Source organism: Lithobates pipiens, unplaced genomic scaffold (genome assembly GCF_037356315.1).
Source record: "Lithobates pipiens isolate NorthernLeopardFrog02 unplaced genomic scaffold, aLitPip1_a1.2 Scaffold_18, whole genome shotgun sequence".
Classification (NCBI taxonomy): Eukaryota; Metazoa; Chordata; class Amphibia; order Anura; family Ranidae; genus Lithobates; species Lithobates pipiens.
The window spans coordinates 431,112,550-431,133,224 of NW_027507758.1; the positions used below are offsets into that span (position 1 = coordinate 431,112,550).

A 20,675-nucleotide genomic window follows, 5' to 3' on the forward strand; every position below is an offset into this window, starting at 1 on the left:
ATGGTATTTGTTTGCATTTGTACTTCTAAAGCCCCATACACACAATCAGATTTTTTTGCAGATTTTTTCCTTCCGATTTACCAAAACCATATAATATGAGGTCAAACCTTAAGAGTTTCAATTTGTATGCAATCAGGCAGGCCCTTGCACTACATGGTTTTGGTAAATCTGAAGACAAAAACCAGCAGAAAATCTGATGGTGTGTATGGGGATTTAGCCCTGCAGATGGCTAGAATTGAACAAGATTCCCCCTCCCCTTCCCTTGGACTTCAGTTGGGTCAGTGCAAAGTTAGCAAACTGCAAGCAAGATTTGCATACTTGTTCCCTAGCTAAACACAGGCATATTCACTCATTCCTACTCTTGGTTCACGGTGGGGAAAATAATTACTTTCCCCACTGTAATGCCCTGTACACACAGTCGAACTTTCCGATGGAAAATGTGCGATCGGATCGTGTTGTCGGAAAATCCGATCGTGTGTAGGCTCCATCTGACTTTTTCCGTCGGAATTTCCGACACACAAAGTTTCAGAGCTGGATCTAAAATTTTCCAACAACAAAATTTGGTTGTTTAAATTCCGATTGTGTGTAGACAATTTCTCAGAATAAATTAGGAAAAGCTACTGGCCTCTTTATAGTCCCATCGTACGTGCTGTACATCACCTCGTTCTGAACGATCGGATTTTCCAACAACTTCGTGTGTGTATGCAAGACAAGTTTGGGCCAAAATCCATTGGAAAAAATCAGACGGATTTTGTAGTTGGAATGTCTGACCGTGTGTACAGGGCATACGTTTTTTTGTAGACTTTACAATGACATTCAGCATTACACATTGCAAGAGATTTCCTTTGACTTTCTCCCTAAGCTCTCCTATGGCTGAATAGGCATACTTCCCCTACTTTTATATAGAGTTAAAAATGCCAATGATGATATCCACTCGAATGAAACATGTCAGGCTGGCTATGAGACACAAGCACGCCGAATGCCGCGGCTGTCTTGTTTTATGATGATCATTCTCTTTGACTGTACATGTAAGTTGCTACAATAAATCCTTTCACAAGTGAGACGGGCTTCACTATATGCTGTTTTATTTCCATTTTGGTGATGATATCCCCTTTATTGGATGAGACTCCCACTGACTGCTAGAAGTTTACTGCTTTGTTACTGCCTGGGACAAGTGAATGAATGCAAGCTTTGCAGTGTATTTTAACCATCTACGTACTGGTGATTGACAAGTTCAGATGTGATCCCTTGGGAAGTTATTAATCAATGCCTATCACTTGCTGATATCTGGTAAGCAGATTTTATTCTCACATGGTGTGGTGTGTTTCCCTATACACACTGAAAACTGGTGAAGGGATTTTCATCTTTTCCCATTTAAATACTTCAAAGACTGTTGCTTTTTTATTAGCGCCACATATGGACTTTTTATATTTGCTTATCAACAAATAGTGGTGGCTGTTTTCCTTTTCCAAATTTAGTACATTTTTTAAGTAGCGCAGATACCTACCTGTTTTTTATTGTTTTACCAAGAGTTAAAAACTGCATGGCAAAATATAAGCTATTTATACAAAAAAAAAAAAAAAAAAAACTTCTAAAGAGATGTTCGTGAGTCCCATTGCGTTTCCTGGTGTCCCCTCCAACAATCTACAGCTAAATCAAGTTTAATAACTTAACTTGGTACCCTGCAAATATTGTTCCAAGATGTTCCTTGTGGACATTTCTTCTCCCAGGATACTTGTTATACTCCCTCCGTAGAAACTGGGATACTGTACCAAACTCAACAAATGTTGACTAAATTAGAAACTTCATTGTGCTGCTTTTTAGCAAAGAACTCCATTCTAACAAAAGAGGTTATTTGTTTAAAACAAGGAGCCCCTGAAATCACTAGGTAAAATAGCCTAAAGTGGATCTCTAGCCAAAGAGTCTTTCTATTAAAAAGTTTAGAGTATAACTAAAGGCAGACAAATATCAAAATGTGCCTTGTGAGCTGCTATGATTACAAAACCAAAAGACAACAAAAATCACATAAAAGCAGCTTCCACCTTATCACACTCTCATACAGTGCCCTGAAAAAGTACTCATACCCCTTGAAATTTTCCACATTTTGTCACCAAAAACATACATGTATTTTAATGGGATTTTAGGTGATAGAGCAACACAAAGTAGCACATAATTGTGAAGTGGAAGGTAAATGATAAATGTTGTTCAACATTTTTTACAAATATCTGAAAAGTGTGGTCTGCATTTGCATTCAGTCAATACTTTGTAGAACCACCTTTTGCTGAAATTACAGCTGCAGGTCTTTTTGGGTATGTCTCTACCAGCTTTGCACATCTAGAGAGTAAAATCTTTGCCTATTCTTTGCAATATCGTCCAAGCTCTGTCAGATTGGATTGAGACCGTCTGAACAGCAATTTTCAAGTCTTGCCACAGATTCTCAATTGGATTTAGGTCTGGACCTTGACTGGGCCATTCTAACACCTGAATATTATTTTATCTAAACCATTCCATTGTAGCTCTGGCTGTATGCTTAGGGTCCTTGTCCTGCTGGAAGGTGAACCTCTGCCCCAGTCTCAAGTCTTTTGCAGACTTTAAAATGTTTTTTTTCAACGATTGCCCTGTATTTGGCTTAATCCATCTTTCCATCATCTCTGACCAGCTTCCCTGTCCCTGCTGAAGAAAAGCATCTCCACAACATGATGCTGCCACCACCATGTTTCACAGTGGGGATGGTGTTTTCAGGGTGATGTGCAGTGTTAGTTTTCCGCCACACATTGAACTTTTTGGTCTAAAAGCAAAATGCTATTTTGGTCTCATCTGACCAGGGCACCTTGTTTGCTGTGTCTCCCACATGGCTTCTCACAAACTGAAAACAGGACTTCTTATGGCTTTCTTTCAACAATGACTTTCTTCTTGCCATTCTTCCATAAAGGCCAGATTTGTAGAGTGCATGATTAATAGTTGTAATGTGGTCAGAATCTCCCACCTGAGCTGTGGATCTATGTAGCTCCTCCAGAATTACCATGGGCCTCTTAGCTGCTTCTCTGATTAATGCTCTACTTTCCCAGCCTGTCGGTTTAGGTGTACGGCCATGTCTTGCTAGGTTTGCAGTTGTGCAATACTCAATCCATCCTCTTAAAATGGAAAGAACAGTGCTCCGTAAGATGTTCAAAGCTTGGGATATTATTATTAATTTTTGTTTTTTTTATAACCTAACCCTGCTTTAAAATTCTCAACAACTTTATCACTGACCTGTCTGGTGTGTTCCTTGGCCTTTCATGAAGCTGTTTGTTTACTAAGGTTCTCTAACAAACCTCCGAGGGCTTCACAGAACCGCTGTATTTATAATGAGATTAAATTGCACACAGGGGGACTCTATTTACTAATTGGGTGACTTCTGAAAACAATTGGTTCCACTAGATTTTAGTATCAGAATAAAGAGGGCTTAATACAAATGCATGCTACACTTTTCAGATATTTATTTGCAAAAAAAATTCAAAAACCATTTATCATTTTCCTTCCACTTCACTTCACAATTGTGTGCCACTTTATGTTGCTCTATCATATAAAATACATTTACGTTCTTGGTTGTAACATGACAAAATGTGAAACAATTTAAGTGGTATGAATACCTTTTCAAGGCACTGTATGTAAGTGTTTATAAAACAGTGTAGTGCTTTTTACATACACTTATATACTTTCTTAATACCACACTATAATCAGTGCTTGAAGAAAATTCAAACAAACCACAAAACTATATATGCAAAATTTATAATAAAGTCTCTCCAAAATATGATTGTGTTGTGCTTCTCTTTCACCAGTCATGCTCCTTTTACTGTGTAACCACCAGTGGATTTTATGACCTTACATACTATGCAAGATCATACAAAGCTTGTGTCCCAAAAAATAAAAACAAATGCCTTCAATTATACTTTAAATCTTGAGAAATTTACAATGTTTATACATCCTCAGCCATCTCCAGTTTTACGTACACTTAGTATGATCTAATACCACACCATGATTAGTGGTTAAATAGATCTAAACAAACCACAAAACTATATATGCAAAATTTATAATAAAAAGGTCTCTCCTACAAGGCTTGTGGACATACATTGTCTCCATGGCCTCGTTGGTGACTCTCCCTGGTGGTAATGCCTCTTCCTATGCACTGGTTGTCGCCACAGTACCGAAATTATCAGGTGGTGATATTGGTTTACATTTTTTTTTTTGATGGAGTGGACAGGGATTAAGCTTTAATTGCTGCCTGTGTCCGTTATTCACCATCTCTATTTATCCGGGTTACTGTTCTCACTGAGAGTAAATGTATAAGAAAATCCCAAATTTTGTATTGTCACCAGAACAGTAAAAGAAGGTAAAATCATCCAATGGGTGCACTAGTTGTGGTGACCCCAGGGATTCTCTCAAGGATATCCAGAGAACATGTGCAATAGGCAGAGCAGTGAAGTTTGGACAATTTGCATATAGATAAATACTATGTAAGATTTAGCATGACAATGACCATTATCCATGATGTTATCCATGTCAAGAAATTGCCTGGAAACAGGAGCTCTGCTGATACAACACAAAGGGTCGCCTATAGGCGTGAAAAACAAACAAACTGTTTTGAAATGTGTGTGTGGTTGTTTTTTTTTTAATGATTATAAGAATAAGACCACAAGTAAGAAGAATTAAAAAGAGAGAAGGGGGGGGGGGTTGGATGGGGGAAATTGGAAGTCCAGTAAAACTTTGGAGTCCAATAAAACCATGTCTTTTGAAAGCGTTCTTGTTTTTGCATAGACAGGGTGAAGTCTTCTATAGCATGTATTTCGTTAACTGGGTTTATCTATTGTGGTTCTTCCAGTGTTTTCAATCGGAAGGAATACAATAGATGGCAGTGTTTAGGAGGTGGATTACTAGAGATTTTGAGTATTTTGAGATGGAGGAAGCACACTGCAGGATTTGCCAGAGATAAGCCTTTGAGGTCCAAGATACGAGATGTTGACTCGCTCACTTTCAGGGGAATTTCTTTTACTTCCTGTTCAGCTATGGGACAGGAAGTGAAGAGAAAAATGTTAACAATGGGGCATAGGTAGCAAAAAACAAACAAAAAACTGACAGGCATTATAACCTTCCCTTACTCTATCCAAAATTACTTTATTTGTACTTTTTAAATGTACACACATCCGATCGGACCGTGTTGTCGGATAATCCGACCGTGTGTGGGCTCCATCAGGCTGTTTCCATCGGAATGTCCGACCAACAAAGTTTTAGAGCTGGGCTATAAAATTTTCCGATAACATGATCCAATAGGACTTTGTTGGATCGTTTGTAGAGAATTCCGATCGGACAAAGTGCCACGCATGCGCAGATCAAATTCCTAGACCAAAGCTATTGGCTACTAGTCTGAACGTAGTCCCGTCGAAATAACGTCATCATGTTCTGAACGAATTTTCGGATTTACGGATTTTCCCACAACTTTGTCCGACCATGTGTATGCAACACCAGTTTCGGACAAAAAAGGATTTGGTTGTCGGAATGTCCGACTGTGTGTACAAGGGCTAACAGATTTTTAATGGCAGAATTAAGGCAATAAGAACTTCTCCACATGTACAGATTTTAGACTTGACCAGAAATGGGTTCACCAGTACCGGTAACCTTGACACGCATTACAAGCACATAATTATACTCTTAACATACCTACCAGTATCTTCCCTACCCCACTGCTTAATGCTGTCATCCAAGCTATGTGGAAAGGGAGGATTAGCATACAGGCAGAACTTACAACATGAAAGGAGATTTTTAAAGTAAGCTTATAATGAAGTGTCAAAATATAACTATTGATGGCATTGTCTCTTCTGAGAGTGTAAGCAAGATTATATAAACTATCATAAGAAAAAATATCAACAAAAATGCAGCTGTCCCAAGGGAACACTTTATTCTAAGGTGTAAACTTGGGGTATTTTGTGTCATTGTATGGAAATAACAGCCAGGTTGAAGCTTGAGTGTAAAGCCTTGTACACACAGTACAAAAATCAGAAGGGGATTGTCGTTTGACAGACTGTGTTGTCCAACGTTCTTACTGTTAGTACGCTCCTTTCAACAATTGTTTTCCAATTTTTCGGCCAACAAATGTTGGATGACAGACTAGTACATTTTTGTCAAATGACAGCTTCACGTCAGATTTTCGGATGGTCAGTACACAAATCTGTCACACAAAAGTCGACAGTACAAATACACATGCTCGAAATCAGTGCTCACGAAATTAGCAGAAGGGGCCTAAAGGGTGGCGCTCAAGAACTGAAATTCCTTGTAATATGTTACTACCTTCGTGTTTGTGGAATGACAATTTGTGTAACGTTAGTATGCAAGACAAGTTCCTGGCACTTGCCCTTTTGACAAAAATCAGACGCTTGGTTGTCCAACAATCATACCCTGGGTATGAGGCTTTAGAGTATGTTGGTAGGGAGGTAAATAAATTCAAGGAAGAATTATGGCCCATACACGCGATATGAAAATCGTACGAGAAATACCACTTTTGACGTGATCGTATGATAATCGGATCGTTAGAACAGAGCTTTTGAGAGTCGATCACAGTTCCTCGGATATATTCAATCGGACATGTGCGAAAATTTTCCTTGTACGATACTAGATCGTACTATTTTCGTTTTAGTCAGTACAGTTGTCATTCGAAAATACAATATAAACACATGACATCACTTCTGATTTTCTTTTTTTTTTTTTTTTTATCTGTCGTATGAGAAGCTATTAAATTTCTACATGTGACTAGTAAGAAAATCGTGCATGGGGCATAAGAGGAGGTAGGGAATAAGTAAAAGGCGGCGGGGGGGTCAAGTTGGGAGGGGAAAACCAAGAAAATTATCTTAAGGGGGTAAAAGGGGAAGCCATAAGAGAAAAATATGGTGCTGGACACCACCTCCGGATATCTGAACATCCGTAGATGATCATTGCTAATGTACGTTTTTATATGATAAGTCTTGTATGAGGTGAAAACTGGAGAGTGTCGCAAATGAAGCGATGTGAACCAAGAAGTCATTAAAAAAGCTGCCATGAGAGCACTCCTTGTAGGTAGTAGATGGAATACATCTCTTATACCCATTCTGAAAGTGGATGGGATACCTGGTTTGCACCAGTGTACAACCATTTTAAAAGTAAATATTGCTTTATGTAGATTTTTTTTTTTTTTTTTTATATACATTTTAAATCTATAAAGTGTTTATTTCTAGTTTGGTTACAGAGTGAAAGTGACAGATTATTGCTACATTATTATTTTGTTAGAACAATGTAATAATGTGTCACAAGGAGGACATAAAGCTTTCCAGTAAAGTCACCTGAAAGCCTCCCCAGGCTGAACTAGCTGTGCCTAGCTGATAAATGTAATATTTGCAGTCTGCTTGAAGAAGGGAAGAGGGAATTCATTTGTATGAACACAAAGAACACAGTCTGGTCCTTGGTGACTGCAATAGGAATGTTACTATGGGTTTACATCTCCGGGGCTCTGTGCTGGGACTGAGCTATTCCTTTGCAAACTTGTTGTCATGGCACTGCCTTTGCTGCACAATCTATACACATCCAGGTGGCAATTGTTGTTGTGTGTTGAGTTGTGTGTGTTTTTTTTTTTTTATTCTTACAATATGTAGGGCTTCCTATACATTCATAATTTTGCTTGTGGCATTATCAAGAAACACTGGAGCCTCTGCTACTCAAGATAAGGTCCTCGCTACTTGCCAACCAAAGCGCTATGTGTCTAAAGTGGATCCCCTGCACCCAAATGTGCACAATGCATTTCCTCCTTGTGACCAATAAAAAATTATCTTCATGGAACAGACAGTAGTAACCTGTAATCCAATTGGTTGCCATAAGTTCTTGCACTTGCTGATCATTATTTTCACTCCTCACCCAGAAATGCAATTTGCTTTCCTTTCTTGTTCAAGAACTAACAAACTAAGTGCAAACAGACAGGGCTCACTTTGCAAAGATAATCCAATCACATGAAAGGGGGGGGAAAAAATAGAATTTTTGCTTGCGCATGATTGGATGATGGAAGTCAGCAGAGCTTTTATTTTATTCACTAAGTTCTGGGTCAAATTTACTTGCAAAATGATGCTTCCTTGGCAAAGTGAATAGCCTATTTGCCTTTAGTAAATCAATGCCCATGTGTTTGTATTGCTGCAAATGATAACATTTTAATAATCACTTGAGACTAAAGCTGATTTATTTGTTATTTTATATATATATTCTTGTTTCATATCGGGTCCCACTGATTCTGACATATAAATAGCTTGGACATTTTCATGTGAATGGCTCAATCTAGCAATGGTTTTATTTTCTCCACACATGCCAAGAACTCAAGTACAAGCTTGTGGTCGCATGTCACATGCTACATTCCATACCTTTTATATCATTTATGCAACCAAACTCGCATTCATAACATCAGTGGCAGTTAGTGTTTTCTTTGAATTTGAAGATATTATAAACTTTCCTTAATAAATCTATAATATTTTGTATGTAAGTATATTTATTTTCTGATTAAAAATGACTTGAGTAATACTGAAATAATGAGATGTTTACCATAGACAAGGACCCTGCACCCAAGGCCTTTAAAATATACACAATCAATTTGATTTGTAGCTCTGTTGTATTTATTAGAAGTTGCATCTCTATTTCCTTTCCACTGAGAACTGTAACATTTTAGATTTTTCACTATTTCCTGTCCTGGACAAATAAGGTAAATCTTCGCCATGTTAACACAGCAATTAAAACCTGACAGATTTTAACCCTTGCCAGCTTTACCCAAATGAACAATAAAATATCGAATTTAGATATACTTTAATTCAGATTTAAGTCTATACTGCATAATGCTTATACCAAAGACTGCCTTCTCACACATCACCTGCCTTTTGAGACTCCTTTATCCAAAGTAATTGCATCTATCTTTGAAAACAAAACAGTTTCTAGGCGTTCACATTAAAGTGTTCTGCCATTGAAGGAAGTGGCATGACCGATTACAGTAATAGCAGAAAATGGGTTAGGAGGAAACCATGAAACACTGCACTATATATATATATTCATTACCTCTTATACCAGCTGCCCAATATTTTCCAATGTTTAGGCTGTGTGTACACCAGTCCTTACATCTGTTTCCTCTAATTTTTATTTATTTTTTCTTTCGTTTTAATCATGTCTGCTTCCAATCCACCTCTTTACTTCCTGTTTTTCCCTCTTTTTGGCTTCTCCATTAGTTATCCATTGCCTACTCATTCTGTTCTCTAAACAATATTCACTCTTGATCCTAAAGTGGAGTTGTTGGTAAAATAAATACATTATACAGATTTTCAATAACAGAAACCCCAGCAATACTTCTAAATCCCCCTGTAACAAAGTAGGGACCTGTTGATCTTGCCAGTAGATCTGCTGTTTTACCAAGTCCTTTAACTGGCCAGACTGTCCAGCAAAGGAGGCAGTTACTGAGATGGGAACAAACTATGTAATACTGCCGGAAGTGCTTACAGCAGTCAGATTTGTATCCAACTTCCAATGCTGTTGTGGGCTGGGATAGAGAAGTGGATAGCTGTTGGAGTGAGAATTTCACCATTTCTGACTTCAACTTGCTTTGATAGGCCAAGCTGTCCAGCAAAAATGGCAGTTGCAGGGTTGAGAGTTTTTATTGCTGTCTGTGCCCCCGGTAAGGAGGTGCCCCCTCTATATTTGTCCTGTTTACCATTATCATTGAAAGGGTTGAGACAAACCATTCAACACTAACAAGGGTGCTTACAATGGTCAACTATTATTTATGTAAAACCGTTATCCCCAATGAAAATAAATGTTTCTGTAACTGCTTAAAAAGTGTTAGCTGAAGTTAGGTTTTAATTTGTTAATCACTTATGTAAAGTCCATCTAAATCTAACTAGTCCATCTGACACTCCAGACAGTGCTGCATTGCAAGGGTATCTCTGTTGCTCCTCCATTCATAGTGCAGACACACTAAGGCAAGACGTGTATTATTGGCTTGAAATGAAGGGGGAAAAATAGAGCCACCACATCTAAGGATTAGTAAGATGCAATCTATTACGTTTTTATTTTTGGGTTTAGCTCTGCTTTAATGATCAGTGAAGGAAGCAAGCTATAAGGAATGCACCTTGAAGTATAACGAAAGGCAAAACCTTTTTTAGTTTTAGATAGAATGCAGAGTGATTAGCATGCTTGTCAGTTTTTATTGCTGTCTGTGCCCCCGGTAAGGAGGTGCCCCCTCTCTATTTGTCCTGTTTACCATTATCATTGCAAGTGAACATAAAAGAAAATCCCAAATTTTGGGTTGTCCCCAGAAAAGTAGTAGAGGGGAAATCTTTCAATAGGGACACTAATTCTGGTGACCTGGGGGTCCCCAAGGAATTCTTAATTTTCAGGGATCTCCTCACTTCCTGTTTGACTATAGGACACCAACGCAAATAAAATAAAAATATCTGACAGGGGTTAAACCTTTTCTTTGTGGTATCCAAAATAAAAAAACATGTTGCCTATAGTTTCACTTTAAAAAAATAAATAAAACAAAAACAAGCCTATATTTCTCAGCCTTTTGGCTAAGTGTAGTAAAAACACAAGCCTAACGCTGCTTTGTCTGGTATAACTGATATATTTAATAATAAAAACAGGTGGAAATGCCCTGAAGGGTCATATTGTGGAATCTATGGAATGATTGTTTCAAATGGGCTATAAATGCTGAGCAGTTCAGACAAGAATCAACCTTCCATATCATTCGTATCTATTAGCGTCTTTTTCTTTTAACAAAGGCATCAGGGTTTAGTCAATAAAATGGAAAGGTTATGTAATAATAGCCCTGGAGCTGCATGTTGAGGGAATGCATTATTCATCTTTATATCCAGTCTCTCGGACCCTATAAACAGCACATGTAAAATAATTTGTTCAGTGAAGTCATGTTATGCAATTCTTCCCAGATTAGAACATCTTGTTATTCCCTTTTTACAAGGATATTTTTATAGCTGCATTTTTCTTTTACGTTCTTACAAATACTGATAATTTTGTTGCTTTCTTTCAGAAGTATTGGTCTAATCCGCTAAAGAACTCTTCCACTTGGGAGAACATTAATACATCTATTATGATTTATTAATGTTCTCCCAAGTCAGATTGCAAACAAATTTCACAGCTGCTTTTCTAGCTACCTATGTCTAGTTTGTTGTAAGATTATTGGCACTTAATGGGAGCCGTGGTGTGTCTGTGTCTCCGTTATTTATTATGGCTATGATATGCCAGGAGGAGTAGGAGTGGCCAAAGAGTAATTCTTTACATATGTATATATTGTGTATATAAATATATTCACTGATCAGCTATATCCTGTATGACCACTGACAGAATAAGTGAACAAAATTGATTATCTTAAAAAAAAAAGGCATCTGAAGGTAGGTGGGATATATCTGGAAGCAAGTAAACATGTTGCCCCTGAGGTTGATGTATTAAAAAGACATCGCAGTTTGTTGCTTATGTGACTACGTAGCCAGTCCAATCAGGGTGCCCATGCTGACCCGTGTCTACAGCCAAAAGTACCTACTCATGTGCCCCTTGTATAAGAACTGGACCACAGAGCAATGGAGGAAGGTGGCCTGATCTGATGAGTCACATTTTCTTTTTGATCATTTGGATAGCTGGGTGCATGTATGATGCTTACCTGGGGGAGAAATCCCACCAGGATGGTGTATGGGAATGCAAACCAGTAGTGGCAGTGTGATGTTTTGGACAATGTTCTGCTGGGAAACCTTGGGTCGTGCCATCATGTGGCTGTTACTTTGACACGTACCACCTACATAAACATTGTTGCTGACCAAGTACACTCCTTCATTGAAATTGTATTCCTTGATGACAGTGGCCTCTTTTAGCAGGATAATGTGCCATGCCACACTGCAAAAATAGTTTGGGAGACACTAAAAAAAATTTGAGATGTTGACTTGGCCTTCAAATTCTCCAGATCTCCATCCAATCGAGCATCTTTAGGGTGCAATTTATGGAGGCCCCACCTTGCAACTTACACGTTTCTGCTACTGGGGGCTTGGTGGCAGATAACGCAGCATACCTTTCAGAGGTCTAGTGGAGCCCATGCTTGGACAGGTCAGGGCTGTTTTGGTGGCAAAACAGGAACCTACTTAATATTAGGTGGGTGGTCATAATGTTATGGCTGATTGGAGTATATTGTGAGGCACTGGCTGGTAGGATTGCGGACCATGTAATGTATATGTGTCACTATGTTTTTTTACCTTCCCACGGTGAGGGCCTCTACAGGCAATGACTGATATGGGGGGGAATTATTTTGTCCTGAGTCCTGAAGTCTGGAGGCATCCTTTCCTAGGTCCCTATTTTACCTGGTAGCCAGACTTCATTATTATTTTCAGCTATCCTCAGGCCTTTATACTTTATATGTGAGCTGACTAATACTCAGGGCTCTCTTTCTCTCCTGGGTACCCCTGTCTCATGCAGGCTTTATTGCAGTCACTACAATTTTAGTTGTCACTACCATTAGGAACTTCATAAAGTCTGTTTGGCCCACAGCAAGAGATATGTTTTTGAGGTTTAGATCACGGTTACCTTATTGGTGTATATATATTAAATATAAAAAAATCGTGTGCTCAAATCCAACAGCTATCAAATTTATATACATAAATTGTATATTTAATGTATCAAATGGTTAAATGAATAAACCAAAAAGTATAATGGTAAATCATATAAACCTTACGTCTGTCTCTCTTCTATGTGAACATTTGAGTTGTGCACACCACCCTGTGGTAAACCTGCTTAGTCCATTCTGTTTAAAGATCTTTCAGATATGAAAAGTGTGCTGCCAAGCACATAGCCTAAACAGGAAGTGAGCGGAAATCCCCCCACCCCCCCACTATTCCTGTTCTTGGGGCAACCCAAAGTTTTGGATTTTCTTTTACTTTTCACCTTCAACAAATATGGTAAACGGGTCAAATGGAGTGAATGACAGGGGCACAGACCAAAATAAAAATGGACAAGTGTTCTAATCTCTCTCCATTCTATCCAAAACTAACAAAAAAAGTTTTGCTTTTTAATTATACTTTGAAGCCCAATTGATTACTTTTAATGTATAAACCTTTTTGAATACTTACTGTAGCACTTGACAGATTAAAAACAAAGTGTAAAAAAAAAGGGCATATTTGTTACTGTATCTGCAGCTTGACAGCATTACAATAACAAATGAAAGGATTCTGTTTGGTTCCTTTTTTGATGAAACTTCCACAGTTTAAATCCTCTTTATTCCAGAGACTGAAAGATCAGTCAGAAGTATTGCAGCAGATATCGCTCAAATCGTCCCCTCCATTCCTCCCAGGATCTCCTGCTTTCTAGCTCCCTTGTTACCTCCTCTCATGCTCGCCTTCAATACTTCTCCAGAGCCTCGCCCATCCTCTGGAACTCCCTGCCCCAGTCTGTCCAATCAGACCCTACCCTGTCCACCTTTTAGGAGATCCCTGAAAACTCATTTATTCAGGGAAGCCTATCCCACACCCACCTAACTGTCCCCGAGCCACCCCCATCAAATCATTCTCTGCAGCTATTACCCTTTGTACTACCACCCCCTCCCTTTAGAATGTAAGCTCTACAAGCTGGGCCCGCCTGTACCTTTTCTATTGTACTGTAATTGTGTTGTCCCCCCTATAGATTGTAAAGCGATGTGTAAACTGTTGGCGCTATATAAATTGTGTATAATAATAATAATAAGTATTGTCTATAGCAGTGATGGCGAACCTTGGCACCTCAGATGCTTTTAAACTACATTTCGCATGATGCTCAGCTGCCCCCCTCTTCTTCTTCTTCCTTTTTTTTTTAATTTTTAATTTTTTTTTAAACCATGCCTTGCTACACACCATCTCTGTGTGGAGGTGGTCATCTTAGCAATGGGTGGGCATTGCTTCCTTGTCTTAATACTGCTTCCCTGATGACTAGGGTGAGCTAATGGCTGCTGGGGGAATATTCAAGAAACAGCAAGAGGAAAAGAGAGCACAGATCCACAGAAGCAGGATGCTTCCTTCCCTGCAGATGCTCAGTTACATCTTTCTCTCAACTGTACATTACCAAATGTCAGTTCAGATCTCCTGAAACTAGCAATCAGAGGAAGCAGTGCCCTGGAACTCACACTGCAGATATACAGCTATGAGGACACAGGAAGACCGCTATTGCTTTTCAGGAGGAAATCAAGAAAAATGCTACATTTTTCAGGAAACTTCTCAGGCACAATTGGAAATTCTAGTTGTTTCCTCTACAACAGCAAATCTTTACATTTTTTGATTCAGGTCTATATTAAAGATAAGTGCTCAACATGAAATAAAAATATACAGCCAATCCACAGGTAGTAATCTGTGACCAGGCCAATATAGAAGCATTATACTGATGCTGATATTTCTGAGATCTTTCAAACCATAGCATACGATAAATTCCCCTGCATCCTTTCTAAGATGGTATTCCTGAGTTTCCTTGTGAAGCTTTGGATTTTGTTGGGCGTTGTGGTCTGAAATCCAGTTTCCTGTATCCTCTACATTAACAAATACCATAATAATGAGTTGCTATAACTGTATTTTGGCTCCAGAAATAAAGCTCAGGAGGGTAGCAGTTTTGGGATGGGCTTTGCTTTGGTTCGTTAACCACTGCTTGAAATTCTTACATGACTGATTACAAGCTTGCTTAAAGGAAATGCAGACCTGTTCATTTAGTTAAATTTAGCAGTTTCATTAAATCCAAATTGTGCTAAGCAGATGAATTAAGGACTGAGTTATTGAATATTTTATATATATATATATAATATATATTTTATTTTTTCTTTCCTTGCGTAGAAAAGTTTTCATTACACAAAACACATTTTAACCACTTTATGCTTTCTTTTACATTTTCCATTCATTTTTTAATGCCTCCTTTTATGACGCTGAGTGTTTCACCATCAACAGTTTACAGCTTACACTCAATCATGTGTCTTCCCTCTTTGACGTCTTGGAGCACCATTAATGGACAGTAACCATGGAAATCTTGTTTGCTTGTTTTGGAGAACAAAATTGGACATGCTTTATTACAAATCTCCAAAAAAAGATTTAAATGTAATAGCCAAGAAATAAATATAATGGATATTTTGCAATGGGCAGTATTTTGGACTCATGCATGGATTTTGCATTTTTTTTTCCCTTTGTTTGTGTTTGGTTTCTCCAATGCTCCAGTGTTCTTCCAAAAAACCTATTGGAAAATTAATTGGCTTTCCTTAAAACTGAACCTATAGGGGTTGATTTACTGAAACTGGAACCTACAAAATCTGGCACAGATCTGTATAGAAACCAATCGGCTTCCATTTTTTTTGTCAAAGCTTAATTTGAACAAGCTGATGCTAAAGGCTAACTGGCTACCATGCACAGCTGCACCAGATTTTTCACTCTCCGATTTTAGTAAATCAATCCCATAGTGTTCTTGTATGGTGATTGTAGGTGCCCAAAGCGATATGCTTGATTTGTGTGGTCACATAGGAAATACGTAGGACAAAACCCCAGGTTTACTTAAACTAGAACTAAGGGCAAAACTTTTTTTATGTTGGATAGAGTAAGTGAGGGTTATAACTCATGTCCATTATTTTGCCCTCTGTGTCCTATTGGGGACAGTTGCCTTTATTTCCTTTTATTTAAAACTGGAAGCAAGAATAAAATCCTTCCAAAGTGAGGGAATCCCTGGTTGTTACCAGGATCACCAAAAATAGTTCTCTATTGAAAGATTTCCCCTCTGTATCTGTTCTAGTGACAGAAAATTTTGGATTTTCTTTCACATTCTGTGATAATGGTCACCAGGACAGATATAAAGGGTACATCTCTTTAATAGGGGCACAGACAGCAATAAATAACCTGACATAATCTAACACACAAAAAAATGCTTTACCTTTTAGTTATACTTTAATACCTGGCCGCACTCCTGCATATGCTGTGTTTCACTCAGAGCTGTCACATTGGGGTAAGAACCCTCAACCCCATGTAAACTTTGACAGAGATCAGCTTGGAGCTTACGTGGGCTTTTTCTCCTCACTCCCAGTGGCAAACAGGGCAATGAAGAGTGAGTGGAAATGGATATTAGATGTTGTGGGTGTCAGCTTTAACCACTTGCTGTCCGCCCCAGAGCAGTTTTAATGCTACAGGGCGGCAGCTGTGCACCAAATCGCGTACAGTATTTATACGTGATTCAGCTTGTCTGGGTAGGGGGCGCATATACGTGCAGCCTCGCTCCTGCTGTGATTATACACAGTGGGAGCCAATTAGTGGCTACCGTGGACTCTGGGTCTGCTGGCACCCGCCAATCAACTGTTACACAGGCAGACTGCCATTCTGTCAGCAGGGAAGGCATGGATTCTGTGTCTCTGCAAAGCAGAGACATGGATCCATATCTTCCCCTAGTAAAAGCACCTCCCACAGTACACTGGAACACAGGCTAGGCACACAGTTAACCACTTCCCAACCAGTGTCATTAGTACAGTCTCAGTGCATATTTTTTTTAGCACTGATCACTGTATTAGTATCACTGGTCCCCAAAAAGTGTCAATTAGTGTCAGAATGTCCGCAGTATAGTGGTCCCACTATAAGACGCTGATCGCCGACATTTACTAGTAAATAAAAATAGAGATATATCCCATAGTTTGTAGTCACTTTAACTTTTGTACAAACAAATCAATATATGCTTTATTGGGATTTTTTTTTTACCAAAACTATGTAGCAGAATACATATTGACCTAAACTGATGAAGAAATTTGATTTTTTTTTTTCCCCAATTTTTTTATAAAATAATTGTTTTTAATATAAATATAAACAGATATATATAAATTAAATAAAATTCTATCTCTTTTTTTTTTTTTTTTTTTTTTGCTTTTAGCACAAAACATAAAAAAATGCAGAAGTGGTCAAATACCACCAAAAGAAAGCTGTACTTGGGCGAAAAAAGGAGTTTTGTTTGTGTACAGTGTCGCATGACCGTGCAATGTAACGCAGTGCCATATTGCCAAAAATGGCCTGGTCAGGAAGTAGGGTAAACTTTCCAGAGGTCAAGTGGCTAAAGTGAGACAGTTGCTTTATCCTGTTGTGCAAAGCATTGGTTCATGTTAAAGGACAACTTAAAAGAATCAATATTTGGAATTCAGCGAAGCAGCATACTATGGTTGTGTCATGTGGATGCCATTAATGCTTTATTTAATGCTGCCAATTCTGTTATGCATTGCTCTATAATTAAGTCCAAGTAGGATCCTAGATGGAGTGTCTGTGTGTATGCATGTGCTGAATAGAGTTGATTTACCCTTTGGAAGTGAGATGATGCCATTGGACCACCAAACATGCCCTTTGCTTGGCTGTCTCTGGTTGCAGCACTTGTAAATAGTGGACAAGCATCAGCAGCCTAAATTTTCCTCACCTGGCAGGTTAATTTGTCCTACCTCAGATTCATTGAGCTGGCTGTTTCCCAGGTATTGTATTGCCTAACCTCCTGGTTATTGGATAGGTTTGTCAGTGGTCAGAGATCGACAGGGAAGAATGGAGAACTTTCAGTATATCCTTTAAAAGACATTGTTTAGTAAAACCTAAAGCTGCACTACTATTTGGCAATCGATTAATGGTTTTATGTCCTACCAAAGCAGCCGCTTTATTTTTGTGACCCTTTTTTCTTGCAGGCATTTCCCTTTGTTGGACACAAATACTACGTCGAATTTTCAGCCAATGTCTACCAAACCATGGTAAGTTCAAATAATGACTGGAAATAACTAAGTCAATGTTACATGCTAAGCTATGACTGCCACTTATGGTAGAGGACACTTGTACATGAATTTAACCCACTGAGATCTCCTCTCCCTACTATAGGAGGATGTTGGATTGTGCAGTGCATCAGTGTTTTTCCTGGATGAGAAGCCTCACCCTTCCATTTCTGTTAACTGCTCGGGCAGTAAAGTGCAGAAGCAAGCTATAGATGATGATTATGAGTTCTATCAGAAAATAAAAGCGCGAACCTCCCCACTTACCGGAGAAAATATTCCTGGTGAGGATTTTAATTTTTTTGTTATTTTGGTTCAAAATCTTAATTCATCTGTTTTTAATTCCTATTTCATGCATTGACAGGGAGGCACTTACCTCCCTGCAGCAACAGTCAGAGAAGGACTGGGCTAGAGCGCAGGGTGGCATTTTCCTCAGCCAATACCAATCATGAATATTGGGTTGGTGGCCTTGAATGGAGATACTGCCCTATTCAAACCTTAATTGGCTCAGGATCTGCAGTAAGTAACAGCTGTTGGGTGTTTTACAGCTATCTGCTCCCTGTCGTGCTCAGAATCAAGTGTTTAAGATGACACTGACCTCTCTCCATGGCCACCAATCCCTGCACACACTTTATATGATGCACTTTTAGCCCACAACTGTCCTTAACCATGAATGGACCAGTTGATTGTGTTTGCCTCTCAGGTCAAAAGTTCCCAGTCAACCCCTGGCCGTGGAACAGACCCACATTCCCGCTGTTTTTCTCATTGCTTATGGTTTTGTTACAATATGAGAACACAATCTGGGGTGACTTAACAAAGTATATGTCAAGACAAATGTAACACTAATTATTATTAGTTCTGCAAGGACATGGCTGCTAAGAAAATAGGTGATTGTGTCATTCTCTCTCCTTTAATATTGTGTATAATTTACTAATCATATAACGTGCCTTGCTTTCCTATTGGTTTGAGTTATTTACAAGCTACATAATACTGGTAACATTAATTAAACTATATCTTATACAATAAATTGAATTTATTAAGAATAGAGCATTTATAAACTGGAGCAGCTGTGCATGGCAACCAATCAGCTTCTACCTTTTTTTTAATTTTCAAAACTTAACTAAACAAGCTAAAGCTAAAAGCTGGTTGGTTACTCTGCACATCTGCTTCAGATTATGTCTGCTTCAGTTTTAATAAGTTCTCCTAGTATGTTTTGTAAAACTGTATTGATGGTCTGTCGTTTCTCTGGTATCAGACAGCTATGGAAACATTGAACCACAATTTGAGCCGGTGTGGCAATTAGCCATCTTAGGAAGCAGCTATGTTATAGTGGATAAGGCCACAGAAGATCGTGATTATGCTATGGCACAAATTAGAACTGTAAAGCAAATTGTAAGTATAAAGCACCAACCATTTTAAAGTTAGTGTTTTGTGCATTGCTAATAGGTGCTTCTGAAGCACACATTAAAGATTTCATAGGTTTACATGTAGATTTGTGGTATTTTTCAATAACTGGCAATTCCTTCTGTAATATATTGTACATGTATCATATAGGTTATATGTATGACAAGGAGAAAATTATGAAGGGCTGCATAATAGGTTTGTCTCTGCTTATGATCCAAATTACACAATGCATATCTATAGGGGCCTGTACATTTTTAAACCTTTCTATGACAGTCACTTCTAATGTAGTTTGCTAGTGACAAAGTCTCTTTTAATAGGAAGTTTGATGGCGGAGGGACAGTGCCAACCACCTAACCCTTTACATTCAGACATTACCACCAGTGTCAAGTTTAAAAAGTAGGATATTGGCTACAGTATATGGTTACCATGCTTGCTTTACAGTGCTGTGGTGTTTGCTTTAGTTTCAAACAGGACAACGTCTGCATCAATATCGCATATTCATCCCAAGTTTGTGTTGGTTTCCTTTCGGTGCACTCGTTTTCTCCCACACCTCCAAAACCTATTGTAAGGTTTACTGGCTTACACCAAACTTGACACTGATGCACTTGGATGACTATGGGCATTCCATTGTAGGCTTCCTTGCTCACAGGCTGTAATAAAATATCTATATGTACACTGTAATGCATATTTTGTACATAGTATACAAATAAAGTGGTGGAAAGGAGAACTGGAGGTGCTGTGCAATCAGTTGTTGGCTTCGAAAAATTGTTATTAGAAAAAAATGGAAATGTCAAGGTTGTAGTGTAGGTTTCATGGGGAGCACATATATGAGGGTTCTTCAAAAAAAAGTTTCTGCACTTTTTAAACTTTCTTTTTTCCTTATTTACTATATATATATATATATATATATATATATATATATATATATATATATATATATATATATATATATATATATATATTTTACACACACTCAGTTCATACGTTTACATACCCTGGCAGAATTAGATTTCTTGGCCATTTTTCAGAGAATATGGATAACACAAAAACCATTTCTTTCACTCATGGTTAGTGTTTATCTGAAGCCATTCATTATCAATCAACTGTGTTTTACTCTTTTTAAATCATAATGGCAACAGAAACTACCCAAGTGACTCTGATCAAAAGTTTACATACCCTGGTGCTTTTGGCCCGATAACAACAATATTGAAGGTAACCATCCTCACCTGTGATCGATTTGCTTGTACTTGGTATATGTGTGTATATAATATTTATAGCTATAAAAGGTCAATGAGTTTCTGGACTCCTGACAGACCCTCGCATCTTTCATCCAGTGCTGCAGTGATGTTTCTGGATTCTGAGTCATGGGGAAAGCAAAAGAATTGACAAAGGATCTGTGGGAAAAGGTAGCTCAACTGTATAAAACAGGAAAGGGATATACAAAGATATCCAAGGAATTCAGAATTACAATCAG

General features: G+C 38.3%; 1 protein-coding gene across 1 annotated transcript in view; it reads left to right on the forward strand.

Annotated features, from left to right (window-relative positions):
• LOC143988468 (retinoic acid receptor responder protein 1-like) overlaps positions 1 to 20,675 on the forward strand; it is a 45,709-nt gene that overhangs the window by 19,536 nt on the left and 5,498 nt on the right. The window contains exons 2-4 of the mRNA XM_077488078.1: positions 17,720 to 17,782; positions 17,907 to 18,081; positions 19,053 to 19,189. Of these exons, the coding sequence (XP_077344204.1) occupies positions 17,720 to 17,782; positions 17,907 to 18,081; positions 19,053 to 19,189 (375 nt within the window). The remainder of the gene's footprint in view (positions 1 to 17,719; positions 17,783 to 17,906; positions 18,082 to 19,052; positions 19,190 to 20,675) is intronic.